The sequence below is a fragment of the Haliotis cracherodii genome, unplaced genomic scaffold (assembly GCF_022045235.1).
Source record: "Haliotis cracherodii isolate W230 unplaced genomic scaffold, xgHalCrac1.p SCAF_11, whole genome shotgun sequence".
NCBI classification, from domain to species: Eukaryota; Metazoa; Mollusca; class Gastropoda; order Lepetellida; family Haliotidae; genus Haliotis; species Haliotis cracherodii.
Genome location: NW_027266266.1, coordinates 34,559,770 through 34,583,004, shown reverse-complemented (window position 1 = coordinate 34,583,004; position 23,235 = coordinate 34,559,770). Strand labels below are relative to the sequence as shown.

Sequence of the window (23,235 nt, the reverse complement as noted above, 5' to 3'; positions counted from 1 at the left end):
GTGTCTGAGTGGGGTATTCATGTTAAACTGCAGCATGGTATCTCAGTAAGGTAGCACTATATACTAAATCGGCATCAGTCCGGACTAGTACAAGCAGCCACACACGTGCATGCACGTTGCTATATAAGTGCAATAAGCCCAATTTCACCTCACCTCACCTCACCTCACCACTGTGAATCTGGACTCGTCTGAAAACTTAACACAGACGCCAGCGTGAAGACCCGGGTTCGAATTGGTCTTCAGCAACACATGCTTGTCGTAAGAAGCAACTAACTGATTCGGGTGGTCAGGCTTGCTGAGTTGTATGACGCATGTCATCGTATCCCAATTGCGAAGATTGATGCGCATAGTGTGAATTAGTGGATTGTCTGGTTGAAACTCGACTATTTACAGGCTGCCGTCATATATATAGGGGGAACATACTTGTTCACAGGGGCGTGTAGCACAGGCAGAATAGCAGCTACAAGATATATGGTCACACCCAGTATCAGTATACTATGTAAAAGTATAATTTTATATAGTATAGTTATACTGGGTGTGACCATATATCCTGTAGCTGCTATTTGTTTGCGCGACAAGGCCCTGTGGAGTGCGGCGTTATACACCAAGCATTACACGAGACCATGGTCGATTCACCTAGTTTCTATGCTCAAAACATCATTGTCGTTTGGCAGTAATGTGTGGATTTGTTAACGGTGATACAAGACGTGGTCGCCTGGTCAGTAATTTGAATTCTGGTGGCCCGGGCGTCTGTGAATAGCGATTTTGGGGGGTGTTTGAGCTCGATTTATTAAAGCCCTTTTGATTAATCGATCGTGGACTTGTGTTGTTGAGCTAAGGGGCTCCCCGTGCGGGGCCGATCATTTAGATTTTGTGTCTGGCGTAACCTATACCAGAGTCTGCAAACCACAGACTTGGACACTTCAAAGATAATGGCTACCGATTTGAACCATGCCAGTAGCATTCCTACGATCTAGACGATGCATTCCTAATCTGATCTTACATAGTGAGTTAAAGCAAGAAAAGAGAGCTTATTTTACTGTGGATAGGACCGACCATTTGATATTCTAAGTGGAATACAACTGCAAAACCAGATATATATTTTTAATGAGCCTAAATATTTTTTAGATAGAACATCTAGCAAAAACACACACTGTTCACTTACAGAATTATGTGTGTGTGTAGGACATTACGTCTGTGTGAGGTAATAATACATATATGTTGGGAACAATTGCCTTTTTAAATGCCTGTGCCACATCACTAATGGGTAGTGAGTTGAATGCAGTAAAAAAACATGACTACGATATTGAAGAAAACATGTCTTTATTGTCAGCCCTTTCTCTCTCCACTTTAGAATTTATGACATTAATTTCTCCATGTACACAGCCTCCCTCATTATTGTACCTGTAGCAACAATTGCAGTTTCTCACGATACACTGAAACAATTGGTCCATGTAGGTCTTGCAGCCGCCCCAATATGTGCGACACTCACGGCCCCGGGTGTTTGCTGAGGTACAGGTTGTAGTTGAGGTAAATGAGCACAGCATTGATGACGTATGTGCCAATACAGACGATGCAGATATCACGCAGTACGAAGAAAAGGATGAAAGCCAGATACACACAACCAAAGCCCGCGATTACCGAGGTGTAGTAAAGAATATACGAGCACAGCACTTGGTTTGGAAGGAACGCTGTAATATAAAGCATGCTATTTCATATACTCGAACTTCGTGACAAGATAAAATTATGATTTGCCTGATCTTTTTAAACAAACAGGGACATGTGCTAAACGCAATGATATTTATTAAGCATTGTTTATTTCTAAACCTTTTCGAACAGGAACAGGCTTATTTCAATGCCTGTCCGGACACTAAATGTTGAACAAAGGTCGTCCAGATTCAGATGTTAACTGGTATAGTTTTGCTGTTTTCTTTTACTGACACTTCAGCATTTCCATACAGTAAAAGTTTAACATCATACCCTTTTACAGAATTATGTTGTACTCCTAGCTATGTCATAGATTGGGCAATAGATAGTAAAACATGTACTATACTACCATACGAAATGAAGTAATGCATATTTCAGTACATATTCATGAAGACATATCCTCGACTTTTAGGTTCACAATTTCACAATTCACCGCACAATCTGGTTGTTTGCATTTTCTGGAAGCATGATACTCCTACATGTAGCTGTCCTAATATAATCTTCAAAATTTCTCAGCCATATTTGGAGTCACCTTCTGCGAAATAACGATTGCGAAAATCAACGTTTACTCATTGTGGTTATGCTGCAAACAGGAATGGCGCAAAACTAAGTTGACAGATGTGTCCAGGTTTCATCTGGACAGAAGCGGTGGTCGTGCATGGGATTACAGGCGCCCGCCCAGAGAACGACGTCGTCAGTTTGGGGAGGGAGTGTCATGGTACAGGGTGGCATCACAAAGCGTGTGAGAAGACAACTCATCATTGTTAATGGCAATTTGAATGGCGTATCCTACCGGAATACATTAACTCTGTATTTCAGCCAAGCTTCCAAAATTAAGAAAATATACAGCGCGTTTTTTGACACTACCTAATCCTTTCGCGTACTATGAAATAGTCAGCCGCGAATAGCTGCAAAATTGCTGACGAGCCGTAAAGCAATAATTACCTTCTCTTTCTAGATGGTCACTAAAGCCACGAATTGACGATTGTTACTGACGGTAATGTAATCAAGCAATTAGAGGACGCTGATTGTGTAAACATCATTGTAAACAGTGGCTTAAACTTGTTTTCTCCAGGCATGATTGTTTACTGTCATCATATACGGTAATACTGTGGAGTACAGCAGACAACATCCTTACACTCCTTCTCTTACAGGTAGAACACACAGCGTGCCTGGGACAATCTCTTACAGGTAGAACACACAGCGTGCCTGGGACAATATCTTACAGTTAGAACACACAGCGTGCCTGGGACAATCTCTTACAGGTAGAACACACAGGGTGCCTGGGACAATCTCTTACAGTTAGAACACACAGCGTGCCTGGGACAATATCTTACAGGTAGAACACACAGCGTACCTGGGACAATCTCTTACAGTTAGAACACACAGGGTGCCTGGGACAATATCTTACAGTTAGAACACACAGCGTGCCTGGGACAATATCTTACAGGTAGAACACACAGCGTGCCTGGGACAATATCTTACAGGTAGAACACACAGCGTGCCTGGGACAATCTCTTACAGTTAGAACACACAGGGTGCCTGGGACAATATCTTACAGGTAGAACACACAGCGTGCCTGGGACAATATCTTACAGGTAGAACACACAGGGTGCCTGGGACAATATCTTACAGGTAGAACACACAGCGTGCCTGGGACAATATCTTACAGGTAGAACACACAGCGTGCCTGGGGCAATATCTTACAGTTAGAACACACAGCGTGCCTGGGACAATCTCTTACAGGTAGAACACACAGCGTGCCTGGGACAATATCTTACAGGTAGAACACACAGCGTGCCTGGGGCAATATCTTACAGTTAGAACACACAGCGTGCCTGGGACAATCTCTTACAGGTAGAACACACAGCGTGCCTGGGACAATCTCTTACAGGTAGAACACACAGCGTGCCTGGGACAATCTCTTACAGGTAGAACACACAGCGTGCCTGGGACAATATCTTACAGGTAGAACACACAGCGTGCCTGGGGCAATATCTTACAGTTAGAACACACAGCGTGCCTGGGACAATCTCTTACAGGTAGAACACACAGCGTGCCTGGGACAATATCTTACAGGTAGAACACACAGGGTGCCTGGGACAATCTCTTACAGTTAGAACACACAGCGTGCCTGGGACAATCTCTTACAGGTAGAACACACAGCGTGCCTGGGACAATATCTTACAGTTAGAACACACAGCGTGCCTGGGACAATCTCTTACAGGTAGAACACACAGGGTGCCTGGGACAATCTCTTACAGTTAGAACACACAGCGTGCCTGGGACAATCTCTTACAGGTAGAACACACAGCGTGCCTGGGACAATATCTTACAGGTAGAACACACAGCGTGCCTGGGACAATCTCTTACAGTTAGAACACACAGGGTGCCTGGGACAATCTCTTACAGTTAGAACACACAGCGTGCCTGGGACAATCTCTTACAGGTAGAACACACAGCGTACCTGGGACAATCTCTTACAGGTAGAACACACAGCGTGCCTGGGACAATCTCTTACAGTTAGAACACACAGGGTGCCTGGGACAATCTCTTACAGGTAGAACACACAGGGTGCCTGGGACAATATCTTACAGTTAGAACACACAGGGTGCCTGGGACAATCTCTTACAGGTAGAACACACAGCGTGCCTGGGACAATATCTTACAGGTAGAACACACAGCGTGCCTGGGACAATATCTTACAGTTAGAACACACAGCGTGCCTGGGACAATATCTTACAGGTAGAACACACAGCGTGCCTGGGACAATATCTTACAGTTAGAACACACAGGGTGCCTGGGACAATCTCTTACAGGTAGAACACACAGCGTGCCTGGGACAATATCTTACAGTTAGAACACACAGCGTGACTGGGACAATATCTTACAGGTAGAACACACAGCGTGCCTGGGACAATCTCTTACAGTTAGAACACACAGGGTGCCTGGGACAATCTCTTACAGGTAGAACACACAGCGTGCCTGGGACAATCTCTTACAGGTAGAACACACAGCGTGCCTGGGACAATCTCTTACAGGTAGAACACACAGGGTGCCTGGGACAATATCTTACAGTTAGAACACACAGGGTGCCTGGGACAATATCTTACAGGTAGAACACACAGCGTGCCTGGGACAATATCTTACAGGTAAAACACACAGCGTACCTGGGACAATCTCTTACAGGTAGAACACACAGCGTGCCTGGGACAATCTCTTACAGGTAGAACACACAGCGTGCCTGGGACAATATCTTACAGGTAGAACACACAGCGTGCCTGGGACAATATCTTACAGTTAGAACACACAGCGTGCCTGGGACAATATCTTACAGTTAGAACACACAGGGTGCCTGGGACAATCTCTTACAGGTAGAACACACAGCGTGCCTGGGACAATCTCTTACAGGTAGAACACACAGCGTGCCTGGGACAATCTCTTACAGTTAGAACACACAGCGTGCCTGGGACAATCTCTTACAGGTAGAACACACAGCGTGCCTGGGACAATATCTTACAGTTAGAACACACAGCGTGCCTGGGACAATCTCTTACAGGTAGAACACACAGCGTGCCTGGGACAATATCTTACAGTTAGAACACACAGGGTGCCTGGGACAATCTCTTACAGTTAGAACACACAGCGTGCCTGGGACAATCTCTTACAGGTAGAACACACAGCGTGCCTGGGACAATATCTTACAGTTAGAACACACAGGGTGCCTGGGACAATATCTTACAGTTAGAACACACAGCGTGCCTGGGACAATCTCTTACAGGTAGAACACACAGCGTGCCTGGGACAATATCTTACAGGTAGAACACACAGCGTGCCTGGGACAATATCTTACAGTTAGAACACACAGCGTGCCTGGGACAATATCTTACAGGTAGAACACACAGCGTGCCTGGGACAATCTCTTACAGTTAGAACACACAGCGTGCCTGGGACAATCTCTTACAGGTAGAACACACAGCGTGCCTGGGACAATATCTTACAGGTAGAACACACAGCGTGCCTGGGACATTCTGTGACAGATACGCACAACAATCTGTGACAGGTAGTTCACACAGCGTGCCTGGGACAAGCTGTGACAGATACGCACAACTCACTTGGGCCAATCTGTGACAGGTAGGACACACGACTCACCTGGGACAAGCTGTGAGAGGTAGGACACACGACTCACCTGGGACAATCTGTGAGAGGTAGAACACACGGCTCACCTGGGACAATCTGTGTCAGGTAACACAACTCACCTGGGACAATCTGTGACAGGTAGGACACATGACTCAACTGGGACAAGCTGTGATAGATACGCACAACTCACCTGGGACAATCTGTGAGAGGTAGAACACACGACTCACCTGGGACAATCCGTAAGCGGTAGGACACACGACCCACCTGGGACAATCTTTGAGAGGTAATGCAAATCACCAAGGACAATCTCTTACAGGTAGGACACACGATCCACCTGGGACAATCTGTGAGAGGTATACAGATACGCACAACAACCTGTGACAGGTAGTTCACACAGTGTGCCTTGGACAAGCTGTGACAGATACGCACAACTCACCTGGGACAATCTGTGATAAGTAGTTCACACAACTCAACTGGGACAATCTATGACACATAACACAACTCACCTAGGACAACCTGTGGTAGGTAGGACACACGACTCACCTGGGACAATCTGTGAGAGGTAGGACACATGACTCACCTGGGACAATCTGTGAGAGATAGAACACACGGCTCACCTGGGACAATCTGTGACAGGTAACACAACTCACCTGGTACAATCTTTGAGAGGTAACGCAACTCACCAAGGACAATCTGTGACAGGTATCACAACTCACCTAGGACAATCTGTGAGAGGTAGGTCACATGACACAACTGGGACAATCTGTGAGAGGTAGGACACACGATCCACCTGGGACAATCTATGACAGGCAACACAACTCACCTAGCTGGGACAATCTGTGAAAGGTAACACAACTCGCCTAGGACAATCTGTGACAGGCAACACAACTCACCTAGATGGGACAATCTGTGAAAGGTAGGACACACGACTCACCGAGATCAATATGTGACAGGTAACACAAGTCACCTTAGACAATATGTTAAAGGTGACACAACTCACCTGGGACAATCTGTGACAAGCAACACAACTCACCTGGGACAATCTATGACAGGTAACAAAACTCACCCGGGACAATCTGTGACAGGCGACACAGTTCACCCAGGACAATATGTGACAAGCAACACAACTCACCTAGCTGGGACAATCTATGACAGGTTACACAACTCACCTGGAACAATCTGTGACAGGTGACACAATTCACCCAGGACAATCTGTGACAAGCAACACAACTCACCCTGGACAATCTGTGACAGGTAACACAACTCACCTAGGACAATCTGTGAGAGGTAGAACAAGATCCCGACGGTACAGTTGCGTTGATTCAGGAAGTGATCTTTGCCCACCAGTAAACGCACTATTCCAAATCCTTTCCCATACCTGCCAATGTAATAAAATAGACGTATCTGCATCTTTATTTTTATACTCTGGTTGTCACTTATCTGAGAACAAACTGATAATACATATTTACTGCTCATCATTTATCCTTCTTGAAAACTTTTTTTTGAAAGACGAGGTAGTTCAAAATCTAATTAGGTTCTTCTGCAGGGGTTCTTTTGAAAACCCTTCAGACGAATACGGATAGTCCTATAGAAACAATATTCAAATATACATATACATAGTGCCATGAGGTTACCTGGTTATGTATGTTAACAGTTCAAAATGTCAACGGAGATCACATTAAATAGTCATATTGCTGTCGGCTTTGGAAACTGACAAGAATTTCCATATCCGACAATGTCTCTGCCAAGTTAAAATTACGAATACCTACAGATATAAAGGGATAATGTAGAGACCACTGCAGTTAATACTGAATCAATAGTTACATATACTGATCAACAAAAGCTCCTGTGACATTGAATAAGATTTAATGCAAAGTTATGTTTTTTACCAAATCTGAAACATTTTCGGTTTGCAACAGATAAAAGACTACTGTAAGTGTTCAAATTGTTTTATTTGCCATACTGACTTCAGTAAATGCGTGATTTCATATTACAAAAAAAACCATGAACATGCCAAAATGTCAATTTACAAATCAATAGCGTGTGTGTCCAGCTCTGGTTGCGATGCAAGCAACACATCTTCGTCTCGTGGAATGGACCAGGCGTCGCACAAAGTCCTGTGGGATATCTGACCATATCTGCTGGAGCATGTTTCCTGGAGTGTCTGTTGACCTAGTGGTTGACGTCGATCCATCTCATCCCACATGTGCTCGATTGGTGAGAGATCAGGGGAGCGAGCCGGCCAGGGGATGACATTCACGTTGTTTTGTTGAAGGGAATCCTGAACAAGTCGAGCAATATGTACCGGGCGTTGTCATATTGAAAGGTAATGCCTGGGCCATGACGACGGCAAAAACAGGGCCGATGATCTCGTCACGGTAGCGCTGTCCATTGAGATTTCCCTCTACCACTATCAAACGGGTGTAATCCGTTGCTGTAATCCCACCCCATACTATAACGCTGCCGCCCCCGAACCGATCTTCTTCCATGACACAGTGATTGACGTAACGTTCACCTCGACGTCGGTACACTCGAATCCGTCCATCGCTGTGGCTGAGGTGAAAACGAGACTCCTCAGTGAATAGAACTTGTCCCCACTGCATGGTCGCCCAGCGTAACCGCTGTCTGCACCACTGTAGACGTGCTTGGCGGTGGTTTCCTGTCAAAATGGGACGTCTGGCGTCTGAGGCGACGACGTACGGTTTGTGAAGATATTCGTCGACGGCCAGGGATGCTTCTTGGAGTCACTGTTGCTGGCTGGAATCGATTTCGTAGGTGTGTTGTACGAATCCAGTTGTCTTGTCGATTATTGGTTACGCGTGGCCTGCCACTCCAAAGATGGACTCTGACTGCATTCGTCTGTTGCCAACGTTGCCATGAACACCAAATAGTGTTTCTGTGGACGTTAAATTGTCTTGCAACATCACGTTAACTCGATCCTGCTTCAAGCATACCAATGGCTCGCAGACGCTCATTTTCGGACAGGCGTGGCATTTCGTAATGTTGAATAATTGCGTAATTTTGTTGTTTTTCTGAATGGTTGTTGTCAGCACGATGCTAAACAATGCATATGGAATCCCGTCAACGCACATGTTTTTATACCCATTCATAGGTAGTGAAATGCATGGGGCTTGCATAAAAGTCAACTTTTGCATGGAATGCATGCTTTTCTGTAGCAGTTACGTTTGTTTTGACTTGATTCCATACATGTACTACAATATTGAAAACCAAATTTTACTTGTTTGAAAAATACACTAAAATATTGGTCACAGGAACCTTTGTTGTTGAGTATAGTTGTATACATGACGTGGATTTACGTTACATCTCACTAAAAGAGATGTTTCATATAATAAAATATCCAGGTGTTTGGTATGGGAAGTAGTACACATTTACTTCACATGTGGCCATTTTATGAGTGACGTATTGCAAACAGGGCTACAGTGGACACGTGTCAAATTTGAAGCCAATACACGGAAAAGGTCAAGGTCAAGAGGGAACTCTTTTTACACTCTTCCAAAAAAGAAACGAAAAGGTAGATTTTTTTGTACCTAATAAAGTCGATATATGTTGTGGCAAGATGGCGACCGGGTGAAAAGGGGGTGTTTTAGGTCTCTCAATGCGCTTTGTGTGAACTGAAATTATACCTACATTAGGAGTTCAAACTAACTGACTGCAGAAATGGGAATATCTGTGGAGCAATTCCGTGCAAGGGTTGGATTGTTTGCACCTGTTTATGTACAGATTCTGACGAAAATCAGTCGACGTGCTGCTGCGTCCCGCCCTCCGAGAAGGTTAGTAATGGTGGGCCTCGCTACCCGTTTGACTGTACTGAATCTGATACTCATGCTGCTACTACGTGCCAGGGTAGAACAGAATCCAGGTCCTGGGCCACGTTCAGGGATCAGAGATGACCAGTGACCCATTACCCGTGGTAATCCTCGCCAGTTACGTTTGAGGGTGAGTCTGTAAATCTTGATTCAGTCATGGACAAGGTTGACGATGTCATGAAATCGAACATTGAGTTCGGGTGTAAACTTGATAAGATTGACTCAACTCTTGTATCTTGTAACCGATTTTAGTGTGGAGGCAACATCAAAAGTCCAAGACACTGGTTACGGGGTGAGAACGTTTTATTCCCGGTCAATTAAACACACCCTGAAACAATATATCATTCAATATATATAGCGTCATACAATATACCTGAGGCTTAAAAACAGTCCATTACACAAATTAGGTGAAACAAAAATGACAGATCGTATGACAATACAACAAGGGGAGATAACTCCTTGATTAACTCATATCTTCAAAATATCTTCAAATTAAATATGACACAGACGTCTTAATGCAATACGCATATCAAATAGAATAGATGTGATACTCAGTATCACATAAACATACGAGATGCAAAATAGCATAATTCCTACCCGGTGTATGGCACTAGGGTGCACACGACGTTCACCAAGCTCCGCCAAGCCAGATATACCAAGCGTACCTAAAATCCGTGTAAACAATATGCAACATTAATTCTACAGTAACTACAAATCAACATAGCTATTATCATTACCAACACCTGGAACACATCAAAACAACTTAGGCTAAAATCACATTCGTACTTACATTCACATATACACTATTCTTCCTTTCATATATGAAATCAGTCAATCAAACACTCAAACATGCAACAATTCACTCATAGGGAAAATATAATTACCTGAATGAATTATATGAGTTATTTGATAGTTTTTGTATTGATTCTATACTCTGAAATGCACTAGAACCTGACTGAAGTGATATTTACATTTAGGTTAGATTTACCATTATTAAGGTTGAATTTACTTGTATTATTTATGTCCACACAATACAAATATAACATATAAAATGTACACACTCATAAACCAATGTAAGAGATTAAACTAACCTGTGAGGTATTTGCATTTGTTTATGACTCCATGGTATTACAATCCTGATGGTGCTAAGAGTGACTGTGAAGTGCAGCTTTGAATTAGGAGAGAGGGCAAGAATTTGAATGATCCAATCGGTGTTCATTAAATCAGGCCACGTAATAATGTGGTAGCCCTACCTATCTACCCTTAATCATATTAGAATGAAACTAACTATAGAGCTAATAATAGACTCAACCTTCTGTGTCCTTATAATTATAGCCTGTATCAAAAATGACCAAACCTGTTGATAGAATAAATACATTCATTAGTTAAAATCGGAAATAATACACCTGCAATTCATAATGCAATTGTCATTATACAAATATCAATGCAATACTTAAATGACTTAAAACTAATATTTAAATAACTATATAATACAATAATATGTATCTGCCACATCTGTTACTACTCATCTCGCCGAGGGGAAATTAAAATGTGAGAAATTGGAATCGGAAAATGAGAAACTAAGAAAATATGTGTATAATCTTGAAGATAGGTTTGATTACCTCGAGAATCAGAGCAGACGATGCAATATTGTCTTCCAAGGCGTAGCCAGGGCGGCGGATGGCGAAACATGGGATGACTGTGAGAGTGTAGTGCGTGAGATCATTGAGGATAAAATAGAACTGGATGAATCGTATGTTGTTATACACAGAGCCCACAGAATCATCAATGGAAAAGCGATCATAGCAAAGATACCGGACGATCATGATAGGAAACGGATTTACGAAGCGGCAAAGAAACTTAAGAGTTTCAATATGTGGATTGATGATTTTTCAAGATTGGTCAGGGAAAAGCGGAAAAAACTTAAACCTATGATGACGAAAGCCAGGGAAGAAAATCGTAGAGCGGTTCTGCGCTTTGATAAACTGATTATTGATGACCAGGTTTTCACGTACGATGTCGACAAGGATAGTGTGATAGAATTAGACCGGCCTTGGGATTCCCAATCTGCACGTGCAGACACTCAGCAGAATGTCAACACGGATTCACGTGACACTATAGTCTGGAAGTTAATTTAAGGTATCGACGTTTACTACAATATCTGAAAAACTATCGGACCTACTCCAGTCAAGGTTGGTATGAGATTATTAAACAGTCATACACAACTGGATATTACATTTAAAGACAATCGATGCATGAATAAAAAATCTGTCTATTTAGTTATCACTATATTTCATCAACAACCACACCTGTTCGTCACGGGTGGAACGAGCATTCATTGTAACAGCCATCTGCATAATGCTACCCCTGCGTCACAGGGCCATATGATACAGTTGAACCAATCAACTCACCTCGAAAGGTTGCACGGGAATCACACACACACGAATATAGTGTTACCGTTGGGTGTCTCAAGCAGTTATTTAATAATATTTATCCAATTATTTTTTAATTCTTTTTCAGGTCAGTGTTATTGACTAGAATGTATCATTCCTTGCCACAATATTGTATTTCATGCATCATGTTATTAGGTGTAATATATCATACGTAATTATTCATTTAGACATATCATTGCTTTATGGTTTCGAAGAAAATATTTTAATATTTTCGTAGATGATTCGAGACTTTCGGGGCTGTTTTGGGTGAAAGAGAATCAAATGTTGAGCCAAGAATTGCACAAAGTGGACAAGATCCTATTACGACATGTACTACAAAGCACGAACCTGAAATTCGTAGAAGATTCCTAGAAATTCTTTGATAAACAATTTTTCTCTCACGAATCCCACGAACTACAAGAATGTTTGGGAATCAAATATGATATATTTAAGATTCTTAAGAAATGATTAACAATATGTACGAATATGTGAGAATTCATATCCGTGGTAATTCGAAATGCCCTCGTCGTCAGATTCGGAGTCTGTGCTGTCACCTAAATGAACAACAACAGGCTGGACAGTATCTGGTCGGATACAGTCTTGTTTCGAATACTCTTCCTCAACTTTGATAAAATGTTGGACACAGTTTGCCCAACGTACAGCTGTAATTCCTCCCATCCCTTTCAAGACAATCTGCTTGACGTCGGCAAGCTTGAAGGTCTTATTTTGCCGTGCGACCGTATTTTTCAAATCACCCCAGATTAGTTCATGGGATTCAAGTCACAATGGTAAGGAGGAAGTCTATCCACTTCGTGACCATGTTCTCTCAACATGTTGTCAAACAAATAAGAGGGCGGGGGTTTGTTCTGAAGAACCAGTTGGTAGTAGTCAGTTTTTTTGGCTTTCGTGGGCCGAGCAATGCGGTTGTTGTCCAACCACTGACATATCTCACCTTTGGTGGAATTTGAGGTTGGACAACAGTTAATAGGATCTCGACAACTGTAATAGGGAGCATTGTCCATAACCACCAAGGATTTATCAGGCATTGCTAAGAGGAGCTGCTTCTCAACATACGCAGTGAAAACCTGACTATTCATCTCGGTATGGTAGTCTCTGCCATCCGTAGATCTGGATCTGAACACTAGATCACACCCAGGGAGGAAACCTCTGTGGGAGCCTGCATGGAGGACAATCAGACGCACCCCTTTACCAGGGGGGATCTTGCGCTGTGGCTCTCTGGTATCTGGGTGAGACCATATTTAGCTGCTGTGTGGCCAGGCGTTAACCCAGGTTTCGTCCAAATAGACAGGCTCATAGCCTTTCTCTGGTTTCTTTTTAATAGTGCGCAAATAATTGATACGCAAACGAATGATATCTGGTCGTTCACACATTGTTAGTTTCGACCCTTTCGTCTTTTTGTACTGATATCTAAATTTGGAAAGGAGTGTACAAATGGTCCATTTGGAAATATCTAAGTCATGCTCTGTAAGGAGAATTTGTTTTAGTTTTCGTGTTGTAATAAATTCATTTTCTCGTGTTAACCGCCGAATCACGTCCCTGACAACTTTCTTATCAAAGGAATCTAACTTCAATTTCCTATCCTGTTTTGAGATGCCCCCTAAGGGATGTGCAGGAGAGCATGTGTTTTTATGAGAGTTCAAAATCTTAACTACGGTTTGTTTGGGAAGCTGTGACGCATGACTTGTTCTTTTCATGTACTTTGAAATGTCAAAGAAGGGCGAGCGTCTTTCACTTTCAGCCTTAAAGTATTCAAATATTTTAACAACGAAACCTTTCGCATCAGCGGAAAGATACTTGCGCTGAGACATCATGAAATCTAATGCTAACACCGTGCGTAATTCCCGTGCAACCTTTCGAGTTGAGTTGATTGGTTCAACTGTGTCATATGGCCCTGTGACGCAGGGGTAGCATTATGCAGATTGCTGTTACAATGAATGCTCGTTCCACCCGTGACGAACAGGTGTGGTTGTTGATGAAATATAGTGATAGCTAAATAGACAGATTTTTTTATTCATGCACCGATTGTCCTTAAAAGCAATATCCAGTTATGTATGACTGTTTAATAATCTCATACCAACTTTGACTGGAGTAGGTCCAATAGTTTTTTCAGATATTGTAGTAAACGTCGATACCTTAAATTAACTTCCAGACTATTTTTACATAGGAATGTGGCCGGGCCCACAACAGCGATACTGAAAACGATGATTACACTGTGTCTGTGAATGATGACGTGAGTGACTGTCAATTTATTAAACTTTTTGAGTTTATGTCATGGAACATTAATGGTTTAGGGAGTAAGTTGGATAATGCTGAACTAATTGATTTTTGTTCACAGTTTGACATTTTTTGTCTTCTTGAAGTTTGGAGAAACTGTGAGAAAGACATGATTGCAACAATGTTCCCCGGTTATTGTGTTCATGTAAATTACAGAGACTACAATCCGCGAGGCGGTGTGGTTGTATGTGTTCGGTCTGAACTTGAGGGCTATATCAAGCATGTTTTTCTAGATTTCACCGATATTATATATATTGGTAGTTTTTGTGAAAAGTTTGTTTAGTTCATTGTAAGATTACATCTTTGTATTTACACATATACATCCTACTGGCTCCTCTGTGGTAACAGATGTTAGACCACTGCAAGGCATAGAGTATCTGGAGCAAAGCTTTTTATTTATTACTAATCATTTTCCAAATGGTAAGTTTATAGTATTTGGGGATCTTAACGCTAGGTGTGGAAATCAGTCCGATTTTGTTGTGCATGATGGGAATCGGTACATACCGAGCTTTGAGGCCATGGACTATGTGTCTGATTCCTTTGACACTCCCAGACGAAGCCGTGATGATATATGGAATGAATATGGAAAGGAACTCCTAGATTTGTGTTCCACTCATAACGTTCACATGTTGAATGGGAGTTGTTCGGGTGATACATAGGGTGGCTATACTTGTTTTAAAGGAGACGGAGCAGGTTTGGTTGATTACTGTTTATGTTCAAGTGACTTATTTACCAGAGATATCGACTTTACTGTACATACACGGTGTGAGTCTGATCATTTTCCAATTGCTATGTCATTGCAAGTACATACTGACCATAGTACAACGGAGAACGGGGCAGAAAACGAGGAAAATAATACATCGTCAGATATACTAAGACATGTTTGGAAGGACGCTGTTATTGAAACTTTTCGGCAGTCTGTAGCTGATATGTTACAGTCGTGCCTCGTTTATACGGACACTTGCGTCATTTCACAATTCGTCCGTATAAACGAATTTCCGTATAACTGAAACCAGCTTCTTACTGGAAGAGTTACTTCCCTTCAAATATGCAACTCATGACAGATGACAGAGCAAACAGATACATCCACTCAATCTTTATTCAAGACATAAATGTACAATAAACAAGCTCGTCTCAAACGTAACTCGGTGTCACTTGATTGATTGACTTCTCACGAATTAAAGGATTACCACCAGCAGAAGGATTACCACCAGCGGAAGTGTATTGTCCGGGTAAGTGAGACAATTTTGTGTGCATTTCAGTGTTTTGTGTATGAAAATGAAAATGTATCACCTTATGTATTAGACAGTGACAGAGACCAAGTTCCACTTAATATCGAGTCTGCGGTAGAAAAATAAGTTGATGTATTTCATATTTGTGCTGAGTATTGTGGTCATTTAAAAAAGAAGTATGGTACTGTTTGCCGGACTAAGGATAGTAAGAATTGGTACGATGATGAGTGTATGAAATTAAAGAGGACAAAAGTTTAATAAACTTGATTTATTCAGAATCTCATTAGGTAAGGAACTTTTGAAGGAATATTTTGTAATTAAGAATATATAGAGAGAACTGTGTAGTCAAAAGAGATTGGAGCGTGATGAACATTGTATAAATGATTTGGTCAATAATAGCAAAAATGGTAAGTCCTTTTGGAGACGCGTCATAAATATTATTTCTTCACCGTCCGTGACAGGGAGCCCAGGTATTAGCAATATGCAGTGGACCGAATATTTCCAGCATGTGTTTAATTTAACTGATATACCTGTGGATGGGGACAATCGGGATGAGGCAGAAACTTTTATGAACAGCCATGATATTAATGAGTGCAATTACTGTAATGATGATGTTAGGAATAATCTCCTTAATGCTGATATAACTGAAGAAGGAGTATCATGAGCTATACATAACTTGAAACTGGGTAAATCGGCTTGACCTGATGGAATTCTTCCTGAAATGGTGAAATGTTGCAGCACTTCGATCATACCATACTTACATGTAACTATAGTTTTTAATAGGATTATGCATTGTGGTGTATTCCCTTACGAGTGGGCAAATGGTATCGTAGTTCCCCTGCATAAGAAAGATAATATAAATGATGTCAATAATTATAGAGGAATAACGTTGATGGATGTATTTGGAAAGTTGATGACAACAGTATTAAATGATAGAATGCGGACGTTTATGATACAATTCCTGAAGCTCAGGCAGGATTTCGAAGCGGATACAGTACAATTGATAATATATTCACATTACAGTGTTTAGCACAAAAATATCTCTCTAAACGTCGGGGAAGATTTTATTGTTTGTATGTTGATTTCCGTAAAGCGTTCGATTCGATAAACCGAAAGCTCTTGTGGTGTTCATTAATGAAAAATGGAATACACGGTCGTTTATTGGTGGTTTTGAGGGATCTATACTCTAAGATTCAGTGTGCTGTCAGGACATCAAATAATTCTCTTTTAGACTATTTCGAATCACTGAGTGGTGTTCGACAGGGCTGCGTGTTGAGTCCGTTTCTGTTCACTATGTTTATCCTTGAATTACAGTCTATCATAGTAAGTAGTGATTTGCGAGGGATTTTTTTGGGAGAGGAGTTTAAAGACATATTACTTTTACTATATGCAGATGATTTGTGTATTTTCGATGACACAGTAATAGGTCTGCAAAGAAAAATTGATATTTTATCCAATTTTATAAAATGTGGGGACTTGAAATTAACATGTCTAAAACCGAAATTTTGGTTTTCAGAAGACGTGGTACTTTAAGGTATGATGAATGATGGTTTTTGAATGATAAACGTATCAATGTTAGTACTTACTATACTTATCTGGGTGTTCTGTTTTCAAATAGATTGTCTTGGACTAAATGCAAAGGCTTTGTTTGCTATTAAACAATTGCAGTTTCACTTTGTTAATATGCCAGTTAACATTTTATTTAAATTGTTTCATATTAAGATAAAGCCCATTCTTCTTTATGGTGCTGAGATCTGGGGTTGCAGAGGTAGTCAAATTGTGGAAACTTTTCATACTAAGTTTTGTAAATTTGTTTTAGGAGTTGGTAAATATCTATCAAGTACAGCAATATTAGCTGAATGTGGAAGATCTAGTTTGCATGTGGATTATCATATGAAGTGTATTAAATACTGGTGTAAACTTATTAGAATGCATGATGAAAGATATCCCCGACAGTGTTATTTGTTAATGAAGAAGCTGGATGAATGTGGTAGAATTACTTGGGCAACTCATTTTAAATATTTACTCGACATTTATGGATTTGGTTATGTGTGGCACGAACAGAATATTGGTGATGTTAAGTGTTTCTTGCAGCTGTTTAGACAGCGTTTGTTGGATTGTAACAAACAGAGTATACAGATGAAAATGTATGACTCTTGCAAATTAAGGTATTATTCACACGTCAAGATAATATTGGATATGGAATATTATGTTACAGCTTTCAGAAATAGAGACCATAGACGTATGCTGTGACTGTTGAGATTAAGTGAATTGCCTATACGGAGTAATCTGGGCAGAAGAGAGGATATTGTTTATTCACAACGCTTTTGTCGGCTATGTAACAAGTCCGTTTTACGCATCATTAAGACAAAAGTATATTCCTGTAAGATTCTATAACAATCCATGTATTAATACTTTTAGCAATCTCTTAAATAGACAAAATGACTGTATACTCAGAAATGTAGCTATGTATGTGAAGGAAGCTCTATCATTACGTATAAAGTCCTAATATTGTACCCTTAGTATTGTTTTCAATGTAAATTGCCTCAATTGTGTGTTACTATATATAACTGAAATGTACATGGGCTTTTGGCCTCCCATACATGAATAAACATATATATTAAGTGACATAGATACAGAAATCACGGCTCTGCATCTCCTTGACACTGACTGGATAAGAATTCTGTCCTGTGGAATTCTGCGCCATTCTGCTTGTATCGCGTTGGTCAGTTGTGGGAGTGTCTGCAGCGTGTTCTGACGTTGACGTACACGTCGATCGAGTTCATCCCAGAGGTGTTCGATTGGGTTGAGATCTGGAGAGCTCGACGGCCAGGGCAGGTAGTTGATGTTGGCATTATGAAGGTAGTCTACCGTGACACGAGCTGTGTGCGATGGAGCGTTGTCCTGTTGAAACAGCTCCCTCTGGTGGTCAATGATTGGAAGAAGGTGAGGTTGAAGAATTTGATTCATGTAGCGATTTGCTGTCAAATTTCCCTGAACCACAACCAAGTCAGATCTCGTGGAGTAGGATATGGCCCCCCACACCATGACACTACCGCCGCCGAATTTGTCGAATTCACGTACACAATGTGGGGCAAAACGCTCATTTCGACGACAATAAACACGTTGTCTTCCACGTAGTAATTCATCGCTAAACCACACTCGTCTCCAGTTTCTCAAATTCCAAGGCTGTAAGGTATGGCACCAACGCAAGCGTCTCTGACGATGGATCTGTTGCAAAACAGGGACGATAACTGGTCTTCTGGGTCGGATTCAAGCCTCGCGAAGATGGTTCCTGACGTTCTGGTCCGATATCCTCCTCAAACCAAGGATGCAGTCTCCGTAGTTGTGGCATTGCGAAAACGTAGGTGGAACAGTCGAATGTAGCGATCCTGTGCAGGGTTGGTATCTCTTGTCGGACGGTTCTCGGACCGTCTGCAGTGGAATTGAACTGTGTGTATCGGTCATGGTGCTGTGGTGGACGTTGAAGTGGCGTGCAATAGAAGACTGCGATTCCCCTCTTGTTCCGATCGGCAGCGCTAAGTCTCGGGGTTTTAGAACTTGAAAAATGTTGACAATTGAATGGCAAATTATTGGCTTATGCTTGCCGTTTTAAAGCCACTATCACGAGTTACGAATGCTATAACAATGCTTTACTGTTTTCCTCAATGACATTTTTGAACAAGTGTGAAAACAATGCCGTTTAGGACATTGCAAATCGACAATGGCTGCATTTTGACACTGTTTGTCGTATATCAGGCCACCAACATTTTCCAATAACATATGTCCAATTTATATGCCGGCGCTTTTCTATTTTATGAATAATGTCCACGATTAGCGTCAAATATTTCCGGGCATCTCCTGCCAGTGGAAGAAATGAGAGTACGGTCGCTCGGCCTGTGGTGCAAGTGCAAGGTGTTGCAATGTCTATGGTTCAGAATGACTGTCATAGGGGGCGTTCCATCTCGTCCCATTTGTGTTCCATCGGTTTAAAATCTGGCGATTAAGGGGACCACGGGAGAACCTGTACAATGTGGTATGAATGTTGCTGTAGCTTGTGCTGTAATCAGTCTATCAGTTGAAAGATGACGTCTGCATGGTTCATAGTATGACCACTAATTCATCACAATAGCCTTGGGCCGTGAAGTTGCCTTGAACTTGCATCAGGTTTGTTCTACCAGCCCGGGATAAATCCGCCCATTGTCATGACGCTACAATTCTGATGCTGATGGCAAGGAAACATTCATGGCGACGCAAGTACGACCAGGCTCGTCGACTCGATGCAGCCAGCATAAGTCTTGTGTCGACGCTGAACAAAAACAGTGACTATCACTGGATAGGCCCATACTCTGTGTGATTAACACTACTGACGTCGCAGTTGATGATACGTCTGCCTCAAAACACTTCTGACAGGCTGTCGGTCTCTGAGATGTGCCTCGCAAATGTGGTTCCCCACTGTCTGGTTACGAGGTTCTACACAATCCAGGGCTTGCTGCTGTTACACCTTTGCCGCAAATGATGAAGCCGTATGAATCGGTTCTAGGCAGCCGTAATAAGTTGGTCACCGATACCCAGTCTACAAATGGTGCTCTGGTTACAGACGACTGCGATCCTACCCGACTTTGTCTGTGCTCGAGTAAGCCGCATTTGAACAGCCAACTTTTGGGCAATTGAGAACACACACCCCACCCGCCTCACCTTTATGGGACTATTCCTGATGTTTTACGTGCATCGATCCCGTGGTTCTAACACGGGGTAAACATATTCATGTTTCACATATCGTGTATGTGCTTTATGTTTTTCAGTATCACCTACGTGTTCTGTCATCCGGAGTATGTGTTCTTTCCAATGCAACAGCAGTTAAACAATGTTCTCTCCACAAGAGAATGTGGTAATAATTGATGAAGGCAAAATGTTTTAAGAGCAAAACTATGTAAACCTTTGTATTATACGTTCCCGTCTTTGAAATGAAGATTTATGATGTATCTCTGGAGACTTTCCATTACCATTATCTTGACGGTCTGTTACATCGCCGTACTCGATGGTGACAATGCAGTGTCACAGTAGTGATAGAGGATGATAGTTACTCACGGTGAGCAGAGTGCTTTGGAGCAGCTGAACCTGTCACTGAAGTCGCAGACCGCCCTGTATTGCGGGTCATTCTCCCGCCTCACCTCCACCCTGAGTGCGTACAGGGACACGCCCACCCCCAGAACACTGAGCAGCACCCGGTCTGCCATATTGGACATCAGCAGCCACGCCACACACATCATGCATGCACCAGCCGTTGTTGTAGATGAAGTACCAAGGAACCTAGAGTCGACATATGCTATTTGTTACTGATGTTCTATTGGACCTTGTGTCAGTATGTTATTAAGCATCACTACTCAGCCTCTATTTTATGAAACATGAGTGGCATGGCTTTAGGTCGTTTGTTTTCCCAGCCGACACAAACTAAACACAAGAATCGCAGTAGCATAAGCTCAGTATTTTGCCAGATGAAGACAAGAGGGATGGATGGAGTTCAACTCTTTTTCTTCCTATGATTTAAATGCGAAGAAAAACAGATTATTTTGTTTCTAAATGCCTCTTAAATACATTGGTGATCGACATCGTGAGTTGGCTTTACCGTTATGAACGTAAGCAGCAATGCAGATAGTGTATGTTAGATTTTGGCGACTCGTGTATCTGCACACATCTGAAACGCTTTCCTCCACTGCCGGTGGATTAATATGACAAGATATACAGAGACTCACAAGCTTGGTATTACCGGTCATTATTTACAGTAAACGTCGCACTTTGCACAGGTGGTGTGGTTGGGACACAGGCACAACGTGGAATTACATGTAATGACTCCCCTACTAAAGTATTTAGTCTCACCTTGTACAACGTGTGTTGTCGCCGCTGTGACGTCCGGTTGATGTGAGCCCCGTCAGTGAAGCGGTGGGGGCGATGTGTGGTGGGTGTAGTCGTTCATCTTTCAGCGCCGCGTCAGCAGCGGATCTGCATGTCAGTCTTCTAGCAGACGACAGAAGCTCCACCAATCATATCATGCCACGTTTGCAGAGAGTGGGAAGCCCAAGAGAAGAGGGCTACCAGCAGACGATAATTGCACGTTCTGTGGCTTCCTAAACAGATCACAATCAATACAACGCGAGGCATTGGAGGAAGGTGACATGAAAAGTGGGCTTAATATATAGCAGTGAATGATTACTAAAATTGTCAACTGAATATGCCCATGTATGATACATACTGAGATTGCCCTATGTTGTTGACGCGTTTGGGAGGTAAAGGGTTTACGTGTTATAGTTACCAATAAGCAGCATGCGTTGACCTAATTACAGAATGGAGTCATGAGCATATTTAATTACTGAGATCACTTTGGAAGGTTATATACTTGTTACTTATATGATCGGTCAGCCGTTTGAATACCTTGTCACGTACATTAGCTAGTGATCTCAATCGGCACGTACATCACCTAGTGGTCTCAATCGTCACGTGCATTACCTAGGAGTTGTCTCAATCGTCACGTACATTACCTAGGAGTTGTCTCAATCGTCACGTACATTACCTAGGAGTTGTCTCAATCGTCACGTACATTACCAAGTAGTCTCAATCGTCACGTACATTACCTAGGAGTTGTCTCAATCGTCACGTACATTACCAAGTAGTCTCAATAGTCACGTACATTACCTAGTGCTCTCAATCGTCACGTACAATACCTAGTTCTCGTCTCAATCGTCACGTACATTACCTAGTGGCCTCAATCGTCACGTACACTAGCTAGTACTCGTTTCAATCGTCACGTACATTAACTAGTGGTCGTCTCAATAGTCACGTACATTATCTAGTGGTGGTTTCAGTCATCACGTACATTACCTAGTGGTCGTCTCAGTCGTCAAGAGCATTACCTAGTGGTCGTTTCATTCGTTACGTACATTACCTAGAAGTCGTCTCAATAGTCACGTTCATTACCAAGTAGTCTCAATCGTCACGTACATATCTAGTGGTCGCCTCAACGTCACGTTACATACGGTGGTCTCAGTCATATCAACACAGAACACGCCACCTCCAATACGGCTCAGGACATTTACTTCCTTGCATACAGGTAACCAGACTTGCGAGATATAACATGCATTTATGACAGCAATGGTCAAATACTAGCTTACTAGCATCTCGGCACTACCGATGTGTCTATGGCCTTATAGTTACCCATGTGATCCAACACTCTCGCTGCCAGATACTGGGGACACAATCCAGTTCCTCTCACCACTACAATCAACAATGAATGTGCAAACTGTCTCACAACATGTGCTCCAATGGTGAGAACATACGGCTTTAAAATAATAGTAGTATGCAGTTCTGTCAATACAATGAGGACCCCATTTATGGTCTATCTACTTGAACAGCAAAGCTGCAAACTACGTTGGCAAGTACTTGAGATCCCGCTACATGTTCTCTGTCCATGAGAAACTCTGCCACCGATCACACACCATAGCCCCTGCCACTAACATCACTGTGTTCTGTCCAAGCAGAGGAGCTATCAGCACACAGGGACCTCGAGTTATACACGGAAATGCAGGACAACCAGAAACTGAGCTG

The 23,235-nt window shown here is 42.2% G+C and overlaps 1 protein-coding gene across 1 annotated transcript; it reads right to left on the bottom strand.

The window, feature by feature from the left end:
* Nucleotides 1-1,359: 1,359 nt before the first annotated feature.
* On the bottom strand, nucleotides 1,360-21,584 carry LOC139456424 (vitamin K epoxide reductase complex subunit 1-like protein 1). Its single transcript, XM_071238130.1, has 4 exons — nucleotides 21,514-21,584; nucleotides 20,725-20,946; nucleotides 7,116-7,225; nucleotides 1,360-1,691 (listed from the first exon to the last, which is right to left on the bottom strand). The coding sequence occupies exons 2-4, from the start codon at nucleotides 20,904-20,906 to the stop codon at nucleotides 1,489-1,491; spliced, it is 495 nt and encodes a 164-aa protein (XP_071094231.1). The 5' UTR covers nucleotides 20,907-20,946; nucleotides 21,514-21,584; the 3' UTR covers nucleotides 1,360-1,488.
* Between the last annotated feature and the right edge of the window lie 1,651 nt (nucleotides 21,585-23,235).